The sequence below is a fragment of the Etheostoma cragini genome, chromosome 4, assembly GCF_013103735.1.
Source record: "Etheostoma cragini isolate CJK2018 chromosome 4, CSU_Ecrag_1.0, whole genome shotgun sequence".
Lineage (NCBI taxonomy): Eukaryota > Metazoa > Chordata > Actinopteri > Perciformes > Percidae > Etheostoma > Etheostoma cragini.
The window spans coordinates 14745397-14765109 of record NC_048410.1 but is presented as its reverse complement, the minus strand read 5'-3'; the positions used below and the strand labels follow the sequence as shown (position 1 = coordinate 14765109).

General features: G+C 37.8%; 4 protein-coding genes across 8 annotated transcripts in view; 2 read left to right on the top strand and 2 right to left on the bottom strand.

Annotated features, from left to right (window-relative positions):
• The window catches only part of cacna2d3 (calcium channel, voltage dependent, alpha2/delta subunit 3), a 31870-nt gene extending 24920 nt beyond the window's left edge, over window positions 1-6950 (top strand). For 3 of the 4 annotated variants that reach the window (XM_034870219.1, XM_034870218.1, XM_034870217.1), the window contains 18 exons: window positions 76-143; window positions 290-335; window positions 443-540; window positions 693-786; window positions 1757-1852; window positions 1974-2095; window positions 2717-2794; window positions 2894-2955; window positions 3049-3093; window positions 3184-3246; window positions 3704-3774; window positions 3908-3983; window positions 4272-4312; window positions 4711-4766; window positions 4913-5030; window positions 5173-5285; window positions 5442-5524; window positions 6044-6950. In XM_034870219.1, coding sequence (XP_034726110.1) covers window positions 76-143; window positions 290-335; window positions 443-540; window positions 693-786; window positions 1757-1852; window positions 1974-2095; window positions 2717-2794; window positions 2894-2955; window positions 3049-3093; window positions 3184-3246; window positions 3704-3774; window positions 3908-3983; window positions 4272-4312; window positions 4711-4766; window positions 4913-5030; window positions 5173-5285; window positions 5442-5524; window positions 6044-6136 — 1423 coding nt within the window. In that variant the 3' untranslated portion in view covers window positions 6137-6950. Of the gene's footprint in view, window positions 1-75; window positions 144-289; window positions 336-442; window positions 541-692; window positions 787-1756; window positions 1853-1973; window positions 2096-2716; window positions 2795-2893; window positions 2956-3048; window positions 3094-3183; window positions 3247-3703; window positions 3775-3907; window positions 3984-4271; window positions 4313-4710; window positions 4767-4912; window positions 5031-5172; window positions 5286-5441; window positions 5525-6043 lie in introns of those variants that run through there. The other variant, XR_004656448.1, reaches the window with a different exon arrangement.
• A 3246-nt stretch (window positions 6951-10196) lies between these two features.
• LOC117943416 lies at window positions 10197-12490 on the bottom strand. Its single transcript, XM_034869531.1, has 4 exons — window positions 12228-12490; window positions 12003-12029; window positions 10657-10953; window positions 10197-10291 (listed from the first exon to the last, which is right to left on the bottom strand). The coding sequence occupies exons 1-4, from the start codon at window positions 12376-12378 to the stop codon at window positions 10197-10199; spliced, it is 570 nt and encodes a 189-aa protein (XP_034725422.1). The 5' UTR covers window positions 12379-12490.
• Window positions 12491-14897: 2407 nt separating this feature from the next.
• On the top strand, window positions 14898-16363 carry LOC117944091 (histone H1). Its single transcript, XM_034870647.1, has 5 exons — window positions 14898-15027; window positions 15169-15425; window positions 15502-15604; window positions 15684-15733; window positions 16050-16363. The coding sequence occupies exons 1-5, from the start codon at window positions 14934-14936 to the stop codon at window positions 16296-16298; spliced, it is 753 nt and encodes a 250-aa protein (XP_034726538.1). The 5' UTR covers window positions 14898-14933; the 3' UTR covers window positions 16299-16363.
• Window positions 16364-17250: 887 nt separating this feature from the next.
• Window positions 17251-19654, bottom strand: LOC117943272 (transmembrane and coiled-coil domains protein 1-like). 2 transcript variants are annotated; one of them, XM_034869294.1, is made up of 5 exons: window positions 19096-19654; window positions 18324-18512; window positions 18074-18263; window positions 17866-18001; window positions 17251-17603 (listed from the first exon to the last, which is right to left on the bottom strand). In XM_034869294.1, exons 2-5 carry the CDS (start codon window positions 18415-18417, stop codon window positions 17277-17279), a joined length of 747 nt encoding a protein of 248 aa, XP_034725185.1. In that variant the 5' UTR covers window positions 18418-18512; window positions 19096-19654; the 3' UTR covers window positions 17251-17276. The 2 variants fall into 2 exon arrangements, with proteins under 2 accessions (XP_034725185.1, XP_034725184.1); XM_034869293.1 differs by having other exon boundaries at window positions 17254-17603; window positions 18074-18512; window positions 19096-19652.
• Window positions 19655-19713: the final 59 nt, after the last annotated feature.

Sequence of the window (19713 nt, the reverse complement as noted above, 5' to 3'; positions counted from 1 at the left end):
CCTAAAACCACTTTGTGTCCGTTAATGTCTTGGTTACAGTTAAATGTTGATTTTCTCCTCTGTCTGCATCTCCAGTGTTGGAGTGGCTCTCTCCAGAGGTCAGGGAAAGTACTTCTTCCGGGGAAATGTATCAGTTGGAGCCGGTATGTCACTCCAACGCTGTCATTTAGTTTGTTGCCAAAAGCCTAAATACAGTGAGATGCACTCTGACTTGCTTGTTTGAGAGGGCTTATTGTATTGGTCTACCCAGGCTGGCATTGCTGAAGCGTTACTGACTTGTGTTTTTCAGGGCTCCGTGATCTGGAACAGCCAGATGTCGCCCTGGCAAATGAATGGTAACACTGGGGTTATGGGTGTGGGCATTCATGCGTTATGTAGGTTATCACTCTGTGATCATCACACGGTGAAGCCTGTGATGTAACAGTGTGTGTTTGGACTACAGGACTTACTGCAACACAGAAGAGCAGCACGAGCACCGTCACCTGACCCAGATTCAAGCCATCAAGCTCTTCATGACGGGCCGCAGACCACACCTGAGATGTAAGATACATCTGAGTCACACCTGAATAAACTACACTACATGGAGCCTATTTTATCTCTCATCAAATTCTAATATGAGTGAATGAAATACACAAAAAATTGATTGTTACAAAAGAGATGGGTGTTTTAGGTTTTTAAACAACACTCTGCAGGTGACAGAGAGCTGATCCAGGAGGTGTTATTTGATGCTGTGGTCACTGCTCCACTGGAGGCCTACTGGACTGGATTGGCCCTCAATAAGTCGGAGTAAGGACAATTTTGGTACCACTTTTTAAGTCATTAATGATGGGTGTCATTAAGATTTTCAAATAAGCCATCAGTAAATGTGTGTTAGTCATCAGCAATCATAAATGTTTGCAAGTTATGAATGAAATGTCCTTAAAATAATCCATCAAATCTGCTATGTAAATGGTAAAAAGAAACTGTCATGATCAAGTAGAAAAATAAAACAGCCAAAGGGACTGTTTACAAGCTGGAAACCCAAAATGATTCTCATTAATGGTGCATAACTGATTTATAGGCATTTGTTACATACACTTTATAAGCCTTTTTAGAAAGTGGCACCCACATTGGTTTACAGAAACTCTATATCTCTTTAACATCAATGATACTTTCATACACATTATGTACATTGAAAGAACTGTTAGTCTTGTGGCTTAATCAGTTTTCCAAAAGTTGCAGCCTTTTTGGCATCAAATTATCTCTGTGTGTTTAGCCAGACACAGTTTCCTTGCTGTGCACTGGTGGATAGAGGGTAACACAAAGAGAACTTTGGGAGATACATGATATTAAGAAGGGGTGTTTATTCACAGACAGAATGAACAGGAGAAACAATCACGGTGACAAAAACTGTGTGGACATGTGATTGCTGTTTTAAGATAAACTTGTGAGAAATTTGAAATTATCCTTTTAAACTCTGAATCCTATTATATTGTCCTAGTATACAGTACATATTATTGTGAACATTGTCAGTCTTATGGTGGTATTTCTTTTTTAAATGTGGTATTTTGAGAGTCACATCAGCCGCGTCAAGAACTTTCCTCTATTCACCAATCAGTTTAATGAGCACCAGAGCTGACTCACACTGCATAAATACATTTATAAATATTCTACACCGTCATTTTAAAAGTAAAACCCAAATTACATGTGGCATTGTAAAATTGTGTTCATGGAAAGCCCACAGAAAGAATGTATTTTATACTGCATATACCCACAGGAACTCAGACAAAGGAGTAGAGATTGCCTTCCTGGGTACACGCACCGGCTTGTCAAGGACCAACCTGTTTGTACCTGCCGATCAGCTCTCCAATCAGTGAGTGCCGCTGCTCAACATCGCTCTAATTATACTTACAGCACGAGGTGAGGCTGTGATTGTGCTTGATAAATCTAATCTTTTGCTCCTCGCCTCACTTTCATTATGTGTGCTTCCTCAGAGATTTCCTGACAGCTGAGGACAAGGAGGGAGTGTTTAATGCTGATCACTTCCCACTGTGGTACAAGAGAGCTGCAGAGCAGGTCCCCGGCACATTTCTCTACTCCATACCCTTCAGCACAGGTATGCAGAACAAGACCAGAGATAGAGAAAGAAGCTTAAGTGTGCAGTTCAAAATAAAAGTTTTCTGTGCCGCACAAAGAAAGTATGTTTATCTGCCTATTGCTACTAAATAATCTGCATCTTACATGTAGGCCTTTGTTGTATAAGAACATCTTATTTATTGAAGTCTAGCAAATATATAAATATTTTTCTGGGAAGTTCGTCTGGTTGCTTTGTTCATTCAGCATTTTAATATCTTAATCAGTCTTTCTCTATTTCCCTCTTTCTGTTATGGGTTGTGGTTTTTACTGGTTTCCACTGATAGGATGTGCAGCACAGCTCACCTCCCTTACAGCTTTTATGCAGTTAATGTGGCCCACATTCTGTCTGCTCGCAGAGGATGAAGAATTCAGCTTCAATCTGTGGGACATTTACCACCTTTCCCCTGTAAATGATGACTGCATCCACTCATAACCTGAAATGTTCCCATCACAGTAGTAGTAAAAGCTCTGACTGGACATTACTGTAATGAAATAGACTGGTACTGCGGTTTCCTTTGAGCCTGCCAGATCAGCTTGCTGAGTAAAGGGCGCCATCTAGTGAGCAGAAATTGTTAGTTAATTCTCTGCTCTTTCTCTCTAGCTTTAGAAAATAAGAGTGTGGTTTTGGCCAGCACAGCAATTCAGCTCCTCGATGATAGAAAGTCTCCAATTGTTGCAGGTAACAGCCTCTAAACCATCTATCATATCATTATTAGCTGCATGTTAGACTTACTTTTGGATATGATGCAGTATCTCATGTGCTTGTTCTTGTGCTCAGCTGTGGGAATCCAGATGAAGCTTGAATTCTTTCAGAGGAAGTTCTGGACTGCCTGCAGACAGGTAGCTACACATCATCATCTACTGCAGCATGTTTTACAACAACGTCAGCTCCGTGAATAGGTGTGACGCTTAATGACTTTGTTTTGTGTTCAGTGTACAGCTCTGGATGGAAAATGTAGCATAAGCTGTGATAACGCGGTAAGAACAGTCACATAAATCTGACTTTTTGAATTTTTTGCCAGGTTGTTTTGTTCACATACCGTAATGTTTTATTTCCCCTTCTGACAGGACATTAACTGTTATCTCATTGACAACAATGGCTTCATTCTTGTCACAGAGGAGCAATCTCAGGTACGGTGTACATGTCTGTGTATGTATGTTTACATCTATAAAACAAAGGTTGAAGTAATGGAAACACCTAAAGACATTCCCCCCTTTGCCTTAACTGCTCAAATTTTTTCCCACAAGCGTGAATGTGTATAGTGCAACACTGAGCCCTTATTCCACATAGGATAGATGAAGGCCTTTGCATTTTGCACTTAAGAACATCCCAGAGAGATTCAATGATGTTTAGATGTGTTAGTGTAATACACTGACTTCTACAAGATGGCTAATGTAACCGCAGCCATGAAATTAAAAAAAAAAAGCAATTTCTCTGCTGGTGCAGTTTGTGAAGTTTTGAAACAAAAAAATAACTTGAATCCCAACATACTTATCTACAAGACTAAGTCTTTTCATTGGATGTTCCTATTATTTTGTCCACCCAGTGTATGTGTGCCTGTATGCTTTGACATAACTTCTCTCTCAGACAGGGCTCTTCTTTGGGGAGGTGGAGGGTGCGGTTATGAACAAACTTCTCCAAATGGGGTCATTTAAAAGGTCTGATTTACCACATAACATTTCCCTGAGCCCTGAACTGATACATTTAACCTGACTTTAAAATCATGTTTTTACAAACATCATATTTGCGTATGTGGCTATGACAACGTGCGCTGCTCGGTTTGTGTTGCAGGATCATGCTGTATGATTACCAGGCCCTTTGCAAAGACTACGCTGGGAGCAGCGACAGTGCACGCACTCTATCAGATGTAAGCCACAACATTCGCTGATAGATTTATAGATAGAGACATTAGACACAATACTTTTATCATCTGCGGTTTACTACTGTAGGTTACATCTTTTTTTATGACCTGAGTTAAAACCATCGTTGCATAGACCTTGAAACTTCTCTCAGAGTTTGTGGTTGACGCTGTTTGCTCTCTGGTGGAACGCTGGGAGAGAGCAGTCTCAAAATGAACTTCGACATTTAAACAAACTCAAACGTTATTTTATTTCATTTCATATTCTAACATAATATGCTTTTCTCTCTCTTTTAGCCCTTCACTGTTGTTAAGTGGCTTCTGACTGAACTTATCATGTAAGAATAATACAAATATGTATGATGTACACAATGTGGTAATAAAGGGATATTGATTAATAATACTTAGTATTTGAAAAGAAAAACATGTTAAAGGATGGAGACTTAAGTTGATAATCAATACATTTTAATAAGCATTTAAAACTTAATTTCACAGGCATTTACATATTACATCCTATCAACTATGTACCAATATTATTTCATAACCCAGCATTTCAACCAGTGACAAGATACAATGGTTAATGGTTACTTATTACTTATATATTGTGCTATGAATAAAAAAGGAATTCATTCTCTCATTAACTTTAGCCTTATTATATATGATATTAATTCAAATGTTCTCATAATTTTCATTGGAAAATTTGTTTAAATATGATTTTTGTGTTTTTTCTCTTAAGTTTTCTGCTTGAATTTAACCTGTACAGCTGGTGGAATGTGGATCTTTCAGTTAAAGGTAACTGTAGTTAACCATCATTACGGCATGTGCTGTATGTGTTAGAGAGAGAGAGTATGAGAAGGAAACTGCAAACCATCTCTGTTCATCTGTGGTTTTGTTAACATGCTGCAGTTAAAATCAACTTTCTTTTGTCACACATTCAGCTCAAAGATCTCGGGGTAAAACCCTGATGGTGCCGTGTGATACAGAATACCCTGCCTTTGTCTCTGAACGCACCATCAAAGAAACAACAGGCAACATTGACTGTGAGGGCTGTATCAGGTACTGCTTCAGGCCAACATAAACACTGTGAATCAGAAAATAATCATCGCTTTTCCTAACAATATCTATCCATCTTAATCAGTAGATGTTCGGTGTGCTACCTTTTATATTATTTCAATTCCTGTCTCTGTTTGGGCTGCAGATCTTTTGTCATACAGCAGATTCCCAGCAGCAACCTCTTCATGGTCGTTGTGGACAATAAGTGTGACTGCAGCAGTTCTTCTCCAGTAACCATGGATCCCATCGAGATCATGTATATCCTTTTGTGATGTACCACAGATGCAGAAAGTAGATTATAAGAATATTTGTGAGAATAACGTAATTTTGTCCATAGGATTTAACTTGTATATGTTGGTGAAGCGCTGAATTTCACGTTCTGTTCATTTATTTACATCCTTGACGCCTTTGAACACAACGAGTCACTTAAATGTGACAGACTGAAGTTTCAGAAGGACAGAAAAAAGCCTGAATCATGCCATCCTTTCCACCCTGAGGTATGTGTTTGTCTGCATACAAGCAGTAGGCGAGTTGAGGGGAGGTGAGGGGGATGCCATCCACCTTGTTAGCAATATTGTTAAAAAGAAGTCCAACGGGGCAAGTAGTCAGACAGTCACACTGGTTTTAAATAAACCCTGACATTAGCAAACTTATTTGGATGAAAAAAGGTCAATGGTAAAATAATCACCCAACGTTTACAGACCAACTAACTGCTTCAACTGTAGTCGTACCAAACGTGCACAGTTTACTTTTGCAATGAGGGATTAATAACAATATGTTTCCTTTCACATTTACCTCAAAATAAAGTGCTTTAGATAAATCAGCTGAACTTCTTGTTTACAACGTCTACGAAACATTACGGAACTCTCACCATGTTCAGCAATAACGTTTAACATCTATTAGCATCAACTACTGTCTTTGCCTGATAAAATCATACAGTATATCCCCTCTGTTAACATTCAACATCATACGCTAAACAGCTACGTCTGTATCGCCCATGACTGTGTCTTCTGCAGGAAAATGCCATGGAGTGTGGTTCAGCAACACGCCTCTCCAGTCATCTAACAGCAGCTCTGCTCCCTCTGATAGCAGCAACCATCAGCAGGTGACCATTAGCAGCAGAACTGCACATCAGTAAGGACTAAATCAACAAGAAGATGCTTATAAACACATAGAGAACATGGCCAATCAGAACGGAATTTGCTCACATCTCTGCAACAGGCAGCACTCTATTAAGAAAAAAGATCTCTATCTGTAGCACAGAGACTCTCATCCATTAATGCAGAAAACATAAGCGGCGTGGTGCAGCAAAAGAAAATGAGAATAATGGTAGTGCTTGGTGACTTTGCTCAGAGCACTGCAGATTACGCCACTGACAGTTTTACATAGTGTTCTGAATGAGTGCTGAAATAACAGAAAGAAATACAGTATGCCAACAGTAAAAACAAAGTATTTTGCTGGTATTTTGTGCTAAGGATGATAGTACTGTAAGAAATCATATGTTTTTTTTTGTGAGTGAAAAGAAATGAAGGCTAATGTAACAGTCTGCAGAATGTAAAATGCACTTTGTCATATATGAAAAGAATGTAGAGCGGTCAATATTTTGGCAGGGAATTGCTAAAAAAGAGTTGACAGTGCAGTCATAGTTTACTTTCTTCAAATATTTTATTTTGTAACTAATTGTTTATAGTGTCTGTAATAATACGGATCATGTAAAATAGTTAAGACAACAGAAAAAATTAGAACTTGCTTTAATCTGCCAGTTTTTCCTTGTTTTAAAGCAGAAGACATTTTAGATAAGCTAAATTTGCATGAAGAAGATCACAGAATGTTACATTGATATAACCAGCCATAATTTGTCAAGTTGTTCACGTACTCTTGACCCCATGTTTAAGAAACCCGATAAATAAACAGAGAGAAATATTTTTCCTTTTTTTATTTACCCCTTGTGTTTTTCCATGCGTGTGTGTGTGTGTGTGTGTGTGTGTAAGTGTATGTCATATGTAAATGGACAATACAAAGCAATACAAAGTATGGTATAATTGAGACATTGAACAATACATGCATTAGCAATCAAAACAATTACAAACACAAGTGACCTTTCGTTTCAGTTACATATGAGTAAAACTAACTACATGTTTAATCTTTTTCTAAAATAAAGCTAAAGTGTAATGCAGTTTGGAAACTAAGCTGTGCTTTGTACATCATAAACCTCAACTTTAAAAGTGCGTCCAACTGGAAAACTTCAGTCTTAAACAGCATTTTGGTTGATCTGATAAAAAGACATTGCAATTGTTTAATTAGTCTGGAATATACCGCTCAACTTTAACCAAGGTTTACATTTGTACATTTCTCTAGTCTTTCAGGCTGTTTGCTTCTCTTTCTCTATACAGTATAAAGCTGTTTCCGTGTGTCTGCACAGTGCTGTACACCATACCCTTCAGGGCTGATGCAGCTGACTCTTCAGCAATGGTGTAGTACGCATGGTATGTGTCAAACTGGGGGAAGAAAGGAACCAACTGTAGCATCTGTCAATATACATGGAACATGCGTTTATAATTGCCTCTCATGTCAGACTTACGTTCTTGTTTTGAGGCTCTTGCCTTTTTACGTCCTCAGAACCTACTAGTGAGAAAGACACACAAAGTAAGACGATTGTTACCCACAAAGGTGGCATTTTATTCCAAAGTCTGTATATCAATAAATATGTTTCTTAAAAAAACAATAATAATAATAATAATAATAATAAACCAGCTGGCAAGAGAACAAGTTTGCTCACATGAGAAAAAGAGTGTTAGTTTCTCAGTGTTTTTTTGTCTCAGTGCAGTGGTGGTCACCCACATACATGGTTTACTTTTAGTTGAGTCTCGCATTGCCAGACCTATCTCCAGAGAACATCTTTCATTTTGAGATGCAGGTCTTGTGTGTCTGTTCCGTGCAAACTGTGCACCTGAGAGATGTGAAGATAATGTGAAGCTGTGTCAAAGAGGTCTTGCAAATGGCAAAAAAGTTTTTGATCCAAGCCATACAAGGACAACTTTGTGGCCAATCTTAACCAAAACGGGTTAGTTCAGACAAAGCACTGAGGCTGATAGACTTACTCTGATAACATTTTCCACTGCTGCTATTATGAGCTATACTCTTGGTACTGTACATTTAACTTAAGTTTAATGCTTCTGGATTCTTTAAAGAGCAAAATCTTTGTATAACCATTTGCAATAAATGGCCAATTCCTAGTGTCTCTAAAGTGAAGTGGTAGGTTTTATGGTGCTTCTTTTGAGTAGTTGTTTAAACCTCTCAAACTGAATAAATCTTTAGATGCAATGATTGTGAAAATGCAACTTATAGAGCTAACAGAATTTAATAATCAGAGACAAAAAAATGTATAGCGAGTGTTTTAGATTTGTTAGAGAAAAGTATGTGCACCCCTATATAAAAAACATATGTTAACTTAATGTGTATTATGTATATAAACAGACAAATCAACTTTTTTCTCACCAGTTTTTGGGTTGTAGAGAGTTGCAGAAACCAGCAAGATGACACCCACAATGACTCCACAACCAGTCACAACGGCTACAAACTTCAATATCCACGTCTCTGTAATGCAGCAATAGAAGCCATAAACAAGTCAGTTTTGCTTCTCACAACAGCAAGTAGGAAGACGCGTGCATAACTACAGTGTTTCAACCACCAGTACCAGTGCACACTAAATATATAACATGGAAAGCAAAATATTGCTTTGTTACAGAATGAATTGGGTTGAAAACATTATTTAATTACTAAATTCAAGTTGAGGACAAATCAACAATTTAAATAATTCAAACTGTACTACTTCCTTGTGTGAAATATGTCTACTAAAGACATGTGATTCAACTATATATCAATAAATATCAAATTTGAGCTATTTCTCAACATTTTGCACAAATGACATCAAATCTAAAACTTGATTTCTAATTTGAATTATGTGTGCATTATGCACAACTCAACAAGTTAACAAGTTAAATTTGAAAGTTGCATACCAGTATATAGTACGTTACTGTAATAGGTTTTATAAGTTATTATCGGAATACAAAGTCCTGTATTTGTGTAAAGAGCTATATTTAGTGTAAGGAATACTAACATTTGAACTAAAGTGCAATAGAGCAAAAAACATCCACAGAAAGCAAAGCAGGTTGCGTTTTGAGGGATTAATAAAACTGTACCTCTTATTTTATCTACAGATTCTGGGGTCATAGGCGTCCTAGCATCTGTTAATTGCAGGCGCCAAACATATTAACATTTCATGTTGACAGAACTGTTATACTATTTTCTTCCTTTTTACTATGGTATGACTGTTAAGCAGTAATGCAAATTGTTTTTATATGTGCTGCGTAATAACTTTATTTTACTTATACAATGTTGGCTAACATCTGCACAATAGGAAGGCTAACGTCACATACACATAAGCAACTGCTTATCTATCACTGACTATCTGAGTAACCAATCAGCAACCATAACTTGTTTTGTAAAGACAAATTGGGAAGGGAAGTAGAGGTGAAACTGCCAGTGTTACTTGGCCTGACAACAGTTTGACCTGGTGAATCAACAAAAGTACATTTCAAAATACTAAATACATTGAAACACGTATCACTTGTATTCAACTAATGTCACACTTATTAAGAGTTATTTTTTTTACCTGACGTTTGTTTCACAGGAGTTACCAGAGTGGAAATGCCATGTCGTCCAACAGTCCAACCTCACAAATGAAAGCACAAAGACCTCTTTAAAAGTTGAAACGAATTCATATTAAATTGCTATGTAGTAATATTCAGGACTGCTACCTTAATGTATAATATCCCTTACCTTTGGTCGAACTAAATTTTGGCATTGTCGGGATAATGCTTGACTCTCTTTCCACTATATCTATGTGAGAGAAGATGGTGTACAGCTGAGAAATTTCCTAAGTGTACAAACAAATTAATATAAATGTAAAGTTAATGTAATAATATTCAGGACTGCAACCTTAATGCATACAATGTCCTACCTTTGGTCGAACTAAATTTTGGCATTGTCGGGGTCATGCTTGACTCTCTTTCCACTATATCTATGTGAGAGAAGATGGTGTACAGCTGAGAAATTTCCTAAGTGTACAAACAAATTAATATAAATGTAAAATTAATGTAATAATATTCAGGACTGCAACCTTAATGCATACAATGTCCTACCTTTGGTCATACTAAATGTTGGCATTGTCGGGATAATGCTTGACTTACTTTCCACAATATCTACAGTGAGAGAAGATTAATAACAGCTGAGAAATTTCTCATAACTAGAATAACAAATGTGTGGCATCTTGTGTGAGTTTGTATTACGTAATTTAACTAAAGTGTGATCATCTATCATTGCACAGAATATTGAAGTCTGACATCAAAATACATTTAATAAAAATTAACTAAAAGCATATCTGTATCACCTGTACCATCGCCCACAGATATTATAGCTTGTAAAGTCTGTTTCTCTGTGTGTTTTGGTTTGTAACTACTAAAAACAAATTCACACCTAAAATATTACACCACTCCACTTTTCTTGTGATGATTCTGTATCGAAATATAATAACATCAATCAGTAGATGGGAGAAACGGTCACTAACGGTGTATGGTGATGGACGATGTGTCACTGTTTGGAGAATGAGACTTTAACTCTCCAACCTTTACAGTATAGTAACATTTCACTTCAACCTCAACAGGTGAACTCTTATACGCCATCTTCAGCAGCTCGATTCCTGTCAGTGTCTGCAGACATGAGAAGACTCTGACCGTTCCTCCACTTAAAGTGTAGAAATAACACTGAGAGACAGAGACAGATGACGGAGTCTGACAGTTCAGTGTGACTGAGTCTGTCTCTGTGATCATTGGTGGATTCACTGTCAGTTTAGGTGGAAGAAGAGCTGAAAATTAAGCACATGTTGGATTAAATAACAGTAAATGTAATGTATTATCAAAAGTAAAATTTGATAAATGAAAGTACGATAGAGGATGCCCATTGAACATTTTCTTATAAATTCTAACATCCATGTTGAAGCCACTTGGTTGTTTGTGCTGATATATGTCCATAGCTGCATTTTTCACTCACTGAGTATAGTGATGGACGATGTGTCATCTATCTATCTATCTGTTGAAATACGTGTTGACAATGTAAATTATGATGTAATAATATTAACTAAATAATGTGATAATAGTAATCACTAGCCATTAAAAAAATGTGTGAGTATAACATGCTGATACATGATGGCACACATTGAATATTGTCATGTTGGTTTCATGTGTGAACCTGCATTAGTTTGTATTAGTAAACACACACAACCTTCACTCATTTTGGGGTTTAAAGGCGTTTAAAAAAAGGCTTCTTTTTTTGCCATGGCCTACACAATCTCCTGACCTCAACTTAATTGAAAATCTATGGATAGACCTTAAAAGAGCAGTGCGTGACGGAAAGCCCAGAAATCTCAAAGAACTGAAAGACTTTTGGAAGGAAGAATGGGCAAAGATACCTCAAATAAGAATTGAAAGACTCTTGGCTGGCTACAAGAAGCGATTCCAAGCTGTGATACTTGCTAAAGGGGCAGTACAAGGTATAAACTCTGCAGGGCGCCCAAACATTTGCAGCCACCATTTTTTAATTTTCTGTTATTTTGAAAGTGTAAATGATGGAAATAAAATCTAACTTTTTGTGACATATTATACGAATTTCTAATTTGTCATTTGATGCCTTTTGGAGATTTTTCCATCTTTTCTTGGCTTCTTCATGCACATTAATACAAATTTTTGAGCCCCACTGTATATGTAAATATGTATTTATAGTATATAAAATAATAACAGCAGTCACTCACTGATGGTGATGGAGAATGTAAAAATATGATGAACAACCCAACCATGTGAATGAATAGTTAAATTAGCAGCACAGCTAAATATTTAAGCTAAAAGATCAAAGACTGACCTTGTGCTTGAATCTCAAGAAAGGAATCTGTTGAAAATAAGTCTAAGTGAAATAAGTGTACAATTTTAAATATTAATTAAAATTTCTCTATACATTTAACAAAACATTAAAAAATTGAAACTCTTTGGAGTCAAGATAAACTATTTGTTCCAATGGTTTGCAAGTCGGAACCTGCATGTTTGTAACAACACAACAACAATGAATAAAACTATAGATTTAACTTACACACGAGGATGACAAACAGCAGGCATCCAGCCATGATGAAACTGAACACTAAGACTGTCCAGAGAGAAGATTGTGTGTTGTATGTCTTGACTATGTGGGCTTTGATGTGCTTGTCACTTTGCCAAACTTGTTCACAGGAAAACCACAGCATCAAATATGAATCACACAAACAGGCCACACTAATATTTCCACGTTAGATCTACTTGTTTCACACAATAAAACTTAAAACGTGCTATAGATCACATCTATCACAGATGGCTAAATGGTTCAGAAGAATAAAAAGGGTTTAATCATTTGTTCACAAACTGCTCACACCTATACATAGTTTTATTGATTTTTGTTCTGACCATTAAACAGAAATCTGTATTTCCATAATGACTTACACCATTTACTAATATTTTATACTGACTAAGCAGGGAGTAAAATTTTTAAATGCAACCGGGCGATAAATTGTTCCTTAAACCAGAATGTGACTTTTTCAAATAACTGCTGCATTGTGTGTGTTACAGCAGAGCTAGGAAACCTAAGCACTATACACAGGAGGACCAGGAGGCCAGAGTAGTTTGAAAGAAAACTTATTTCAAACTTGAACATTGCAACCAGGGAATGAACAAGATCCAAAAGGTCAGGAAATAAAGTCAGAAATCTAGAAAGGGGGTAGTCAGGAGTGATGTCCAGTAGGGAGTCGAGCAGAAGCGAAAAATCACAGTCTCACTGGAATCAAAAATGGAACATACAGAAGTGCAGGGTGCGGAAACGTATGCAATAAGCAGCATTTATAATTTAAAAAAAAAAAACATACACTCACAAACCACTGACCCTGTGGTTCTTAGCGAGCACCACATTCTGCCAATGTGAGCGTGGCGGTGCAGTCTTATAGGCAGGCTTGATTGCAGAACAGCAGGCAGCTGGTGAAACTCCCCTAAGGTCAGGCACACCTGAATCTGCTTGCGTAATCAGCCACGCCACATACTGAGAGACAGGGAAAGGTTGATGGAGACAATTAAAGAAAGGTTAAAGGAACATACCTGAGAGCAACGGGCCAACAGTTTCACCAAAGTATTAAAGTTAAAATGTAAACTGTAAATGATTGTTTTGGATGAGACTAAAATGGAGTGTTTCTATACTGCATCGTGTTTTTATAAACTGTTTTTGCTCAAGCCTGGGCATTATTTAGCATTCCTTAAATATACAAATTCCATGTTTATAGGCAGTTGACTCAAGTTTCCTCACCAGCTTCAACGGACCCCTTGTTTTAGCTGAAACATATTCCAGCCTCATTTAAAAAAAAGGAAAAAAAGTATTTAACTCAATAAATGCTAATTGTCTCAAAACACCATTTTGTAACTTCAAAATGCTGTTCAAGTGCTGCCCCCATTATTTCTCTGGTCTGGAACAGCTGGTTCTTCTCTAAAATCTTTTCCTGCACTATGCAATTGTCAAGAGACACACCACTTGCACGTTGCACATTTCAATTCTGTTCTTCCAAATTGCCAAAACATCATTACATCCATAGTAGTCACACATACCAAAATGTTAAAATATTAACAATGAAAAAGGGAAGTTTGGGGTCCCCTACTGGAGCTGCTGCCCCCGCGACCCAATACCGGATAAGCGGATGAAGATGGATGGGAATCTCATCCGTATCATGTGTATGAAACATACTGTAGAAAACAAGTTGGTAGAGGAAAGCCGCTCACAAACATTGCAGAATTTGGGACGATAATGTAAGTTTCAGCATAACTAAGTGGCAACTTTATCAGAACAATAGAGTGAAGGTAAAGTGAGTGGCCTTGTCCAGAACAGCATGACCACTGAATGAATGGCCACAGACATGTTTAACTTACCTCTCCAATGAGACTTTGAGACTTTCCATAAAATGCAGATTACACATACTGTACACTTAAATAGCAATGTTATTTAGCATTTTTATATATCTATTTTGATTTGTCAGGGACATTGGCTTGGGGATAAAAGGCAAAAAAGAAGAGCCTGTCTTCATTGCAAAGGGAAGCAGAATACATACATAAGGACAAAGAGTGTTATTGTGTGTAATATGCAGTAGGCCTATCATTCTCTTCAAACATCTCTATAATGTGAATAACAGGTTTGCTGGGAAAATATGGAGTGTACCATCTTATTTATTCAAGTGGAGCACTGAAGTTGTGTTTGCATCAGTTGATCTCGATTATTACGAGTATTCATGCTTCAGCATCAGTGGTTCATTATATGATTCTGAGAGGTTTGTGACTTTACGTCTGATTGTCAATGGACCATAGGTGTTTGTTTTTAAGTTGGAAGACATTTTTGACCTTGAAGATTGTAAGTAGGATTTTGCACTTTTGCACAATCCATACATTTTTCATAATGAGATGCACTTCTCTAAAATGCCGCAAAATACCGATATATTGACCTATGGCAAATATGACACATTCAAACAATTAAAAGGGTCTAGCCTAAATGGCGGATGAATAATTTCCCCACGATCCATGCTAACTTTAATTTACAAACCCTAATGGGTTGCACCCATAGACAGTTAAAGAAAGGTTGCACATGATGCTGATTGTGATCACCTGTTTTCGTTTTACCGGAAGTAGCTGCATAAAGCCAGACGTGCTGGGCACGTAGGTATTACACACTTTTAAACTTCACGTATCACGTTACTGTTTGCCTCGCGTGTGTCTCTTTTAAATCAAACTCTAAGTAATGCCTCCTAAAAAGCCAGCAGCAGACTCTGCTGATCCACCTGCGCCGTCCTCCAGTGAAGCAGCAGCAGCAGCGGAGGAGGAGAAAACACCAGGTTTGCTCGTATTTCATTAAGTTAAGACGAAGTGACCGTTGAACCAGTTATTACACTATTAAAATGAACTGTCCAAAACGTCGATATTTCTTTCCACGAATGTGTAACTATAAATTGAATGTGTGCACATTTGCGTTTCAGATGCCGCGGCGCTGCGTAAACTTACAACTCATCCTTCCACCGCAATTATGGTGAAAGAAGCACTTAAAGCGTTGGACTCGCGCAAAGGGGTTTCATCCCCAGCGATACAGAATTACATTAAACAGAAATACCCCTCTGTGGATTTGGTAAGGCTGAAGCACTTTGTTCGTAAAGCCCTGAATAAAGGACTGGAGACTGGCACGTTGGTGCGTCCTGCTAACTCCACTGTCACTACAGGCGCAAAGGGAAAATTTAGGGTAAGAAGTCAAGTCTACAGCTTCATCAAAGCGATTAAAATAACGTCATTTATTGGGCTTTTTGTTCTGTCTTAAGCTTGCACCAAAAGTCAAGGAGGCAATTAAGCCCAAAGCTGAGAACGTGGACCCCAATGAGCAAAACGCAGCAGAGGATGGAGCCAAGAAGCCCAAAAAAACAGGTATGATGTAAAATGACTGAAACCATTAGTAAGCTATCTCAAAGGGTGTCTTGTTTTAATAGTCTGTAACTACTTTAAGGTACCACGAAGAAGAAAGACACTGCCAATGAAGAGGCCAAGTCACCAGAGGTGAGAAACTGTTTGTGTGCTGAGATTATGGGGAAAACCATGACTGGTGTTCCTGTCTTTGTGTAGAACTACTTTAATATAAATTGAGCATGAAGATTAACGATAGTATATTATTAAATCATTTTTATGGCAAAGAATAAAATTAAACAGAATTTATTAGCAGATCCTCAAACTATAACACTGCCAGATGTGTCCATCTGGAACATTTATAAACAAATGGGGACACTAACTTTTTTATTTATTTTTGCCCTGGGGGTTCAAGTGGTGGGCCTATTACATTTCTGGCTACAGCCTTGTCTGACTTTTTCTGTTTTAGGTGCTTCCCAAAAGGTCTAAGAAAGAAAAAGAGGCTATCCCAAAGGCTGCTCCAGCGAAGAAGCCAAAAGCTAAAAAAGCTGCAGAAAAGGTTGACTTGGCAGTCTCTGCTTCAACCAAAACTAAAGTAGCAAAGACCACCAACGAGGCAAAGGCAGGAAATGCAACTCGGAGCAAGGCTGCTAAAGCAGGCAGCGACGCTTCTGCATCTAAAGCAACTGGGAAACGAGGAAAGAAGGCTGCAGAGTAAATTGTTTTTATAATTCTCTTTTTTGTTTGCAATAAAATCTTAACTTTTGGTGATCTTGTGTGCTCAATTGATGTCTGCTTATGTCAGGACATGCAGCAATGGAGCTGGCCTAGTCTATAGAACGGCTATCAGGGCTTCATCATACTTTAAATATAAAGTGTTAAAAAGCTTTTTTCTTTCTAAATGCATTTCAGCAGTACAATGCACACTAACACGGGCCTGTTTAATTCCCCTAATCTCAATTGATCTGGAAAGGACAATTCTCAAGTTAATGTTTCCCTTAAAGGATCTTCCAAAAAGCATGAGACATGGAAATGGCTTGGTAAGGTTCGGTCTACATTTAGATCTCTATTGTAGAGATGTCTTTAATTTGAAGTGTTCATATTCAAAGGCAATATGACTCATGGTTTCTAGACTGCTACAAGTAGCCTACTTTAGAACCAGTTTCCCACAAAGGGACAAGTTTAAAGGAAGACTTAATTTCAGTGGGGAATGAAAAGTATTAACTAGTTTAAAAGTGTCAAATATGGATTTCTTTCTAATTTACCCAAAAATAACTTCCATAAAACATCCTGGTAAAATTAATGACAACTTCCACTAACTTTTACTGGGGTGTTTTATTTAATATAGCATTTGAATTCCTTTAATTATTTTAAAACGGTATCCAGACTAAACTTTGAAATCTACCCATCTGTGATCCAGTCAACATCCTCTGATCTTAAATAATCAAAATAATTCCTAATTTCTGCCTTTTTCACTAAACAATTTGCTACAAATGAGGTTTGACAATGAATTCCAAGAATAAGTATAAAACCTGTTAAACCAGCTCAGGTTTTCAAGTGCCAAAAGCTGTAAAAAGTGAGAAATCAGAAAAATGACAAAACCATTGGGGAAAAAAACAATTTATTTTCACCTGGAAGGACAAGTTGATGGTTAATGGGAAGACAACACAAGGGTTAAAGATGCCAGAGTAAAACATCAAGTAGATTTATTTTTCCTTTCAAGATGAGTGCAAACAAAGTAAGCAGGATATTCTGAAATGGCATTCCAGTGCCCCCAGAGGAAGAAGAAAAGGACTACAAAAAGCAATGTAGAAAGCATGCGGCTGTACGTTTTCATTAAAGGGATGACACAGTTAGCCACTGTGGACACAAACACTAAAATGACTGCCATAAAAGCCAGCAAAACATTTATCAGTTTTCCAAGAAGAGTCCATGTTGTGGCATTCTCCAAACCTTCAAGCTGCACCACCTGCTGCTGATGCTCCATCTTGAACAGACGTGTCTGGCATGTCTTCAGCGCCTCCTACAGGGTAGAGACAAAACTGCCAGTGAAGGTGCTCTAATCCAATCCACTGTCGAAAACCAGTGGAGACAATCAGCCTGGAGTTTTCTCTGAGCTGGGGCAGTTGCCTGCTTTGCCTGTTTACTATGAAAAGTACAGGTGTAGCTAATATTAATAAATGAATGATTCTTCATTCAAATACACCTGAATGTAACACAGCTATTGTTATTAGTAACACCTGTGCTTTCCTGCCACGAAAAAGACGCATACTAGTGAAGCTTACATGAATATCTGTTGCTCCTTTGTTAGAGTGATAAACAGTCTTTTCCTCCATGCTGGCTAGTTCCTCTTTCAAGTTAGAAATTTCATTCTGGTGCAGTTCTGTCAAGTCATTGAGCTGTTCCTCTAAACTACCACTCCTGCAAAATAGTAATAACAGAATGTCAAAAACAGGACAGGTTACTTTAAACTAACAGTGAGTAAGCATATACCTGTATCGCTCCTCTTGTATGGCCTCCACAATCATTGTGTAGTTTCGTTGATGACAGGATTTTAAGTTTTCCAAGCATTCTTCAAGTTGGCCTTTGTTTTCCTTGAGCTCTTGGATTTCATGGAGTATAGTATTATAGCGTGATGCTTGGGCGTGGTCAGGTGTGTTGTCCCTGGAGCTAGGGATTCTTGCAGAATCAGACGTAGTATCATCATCACAGCCATATATTGGGCTGGACTGCAGCTCCCTTGTCCTCAGGACCCTCGTTTCCCCAGGGCCAACACCCTCATCTATCTGGGTTTCAAAGTCTTTCAGGGCTGCAATGTTATCACTGCTGCCAAACATTTGCAGATAATGGAAGGAGATTTTGCTCAGCTTGGACACCACAGCTCCAGCTGAAGAGTAGTAGCTAGCGGTAGGCTAGAGAGATCACCTGTCACCTGTAATGGGCAGGGTTGGGTTAGCAGGCAACTTCTCAGGCCACCAACCACTTTGTTTTTACCTTTATTTAAACATGCCAAAAGCGTTAGTCTTAATTTTTTAATTACGGTAGCATAGACAGAATTCATCAAAATCTGTTAGACCTCTGATTTGTGTATGTTGACCCTTTCATCAAAATAAGATGTTTGATTAAATAAAAAGGTATTTGTCCACGAATGGCCTTTTAGCAGAGAAGTCCTCAAGGTACAAGAAAAGTTAATTTTTTTTTAACCATTTTCTACCAAAGCAGTCTTTATACAACTGTTGACAGTGCGTTGAGAGAGCACGGATTTATGTCAAATGCGTAACATTAAGTTTAAAAAAAAAAATAACTGAATAACGGTGGAGGCAAATCACGTTAGGAAACTGCTCAAGACACATCGTCACAAACTTCTAGCTTACGTTAAAGGTACATTTAAATGATAGGGTTAAATGAGAGAATGTGATTTTTGTAACATAGGTAAAGTTTCCCTATATACAAAAATCACATTATCTTTACCGTAAACGGACTTAGACCATAGACCGTATGACTTAGACACTAACCTTGCTTCAAATTAAGTTGTCTATTTCGGTGACTTCCAACCTGCCATCTTGACGAGGGCTGTAACGTCAGCTTAGCTAGCAACTTTGGTCGATCAAATGTTTTTACTCGGCTTTGTTAACGTTAATTAAAAACATTTAGCGTGGTGGTTTATTGTTTAATTCTGTAAACAATGTCTTGTCAGTCAGTTTGGAAACGTTGCCTGCCAAATAAATCTCGTAAACACCAACATTAGTATCGGTTTAGCAGTTTGCTAAAGTGTCTATGGTTCTATCGACCGCCGCAACTGCTTTTCATGTTGCTTAGCAACAATTATTGTCGGTTAAGCGTTCAGACTTTAGAGACAGCGAGTTAACACCGTTTTCCTAAAAGGAATTAGGTTTGGGATCCTCTGATATTGATTACTATCAAAGTTGCATTTCATTTAAGATTTATTTTAATTCGAAAGTCAAATGGCTAGTTACAGTCAACGTTGTTGTCTGTAAATTAGATCTACTTTAGGAAGGCTGAGTGAAGTCAGACTGAAGCAGGTTTGTTTCATGAATCAAGCTGAGTCAAGTCAAAGCAGAGCAAAGGTAGCACACCGTCACATACTTCCAAGGTGCATGGAGAGGGGGGGG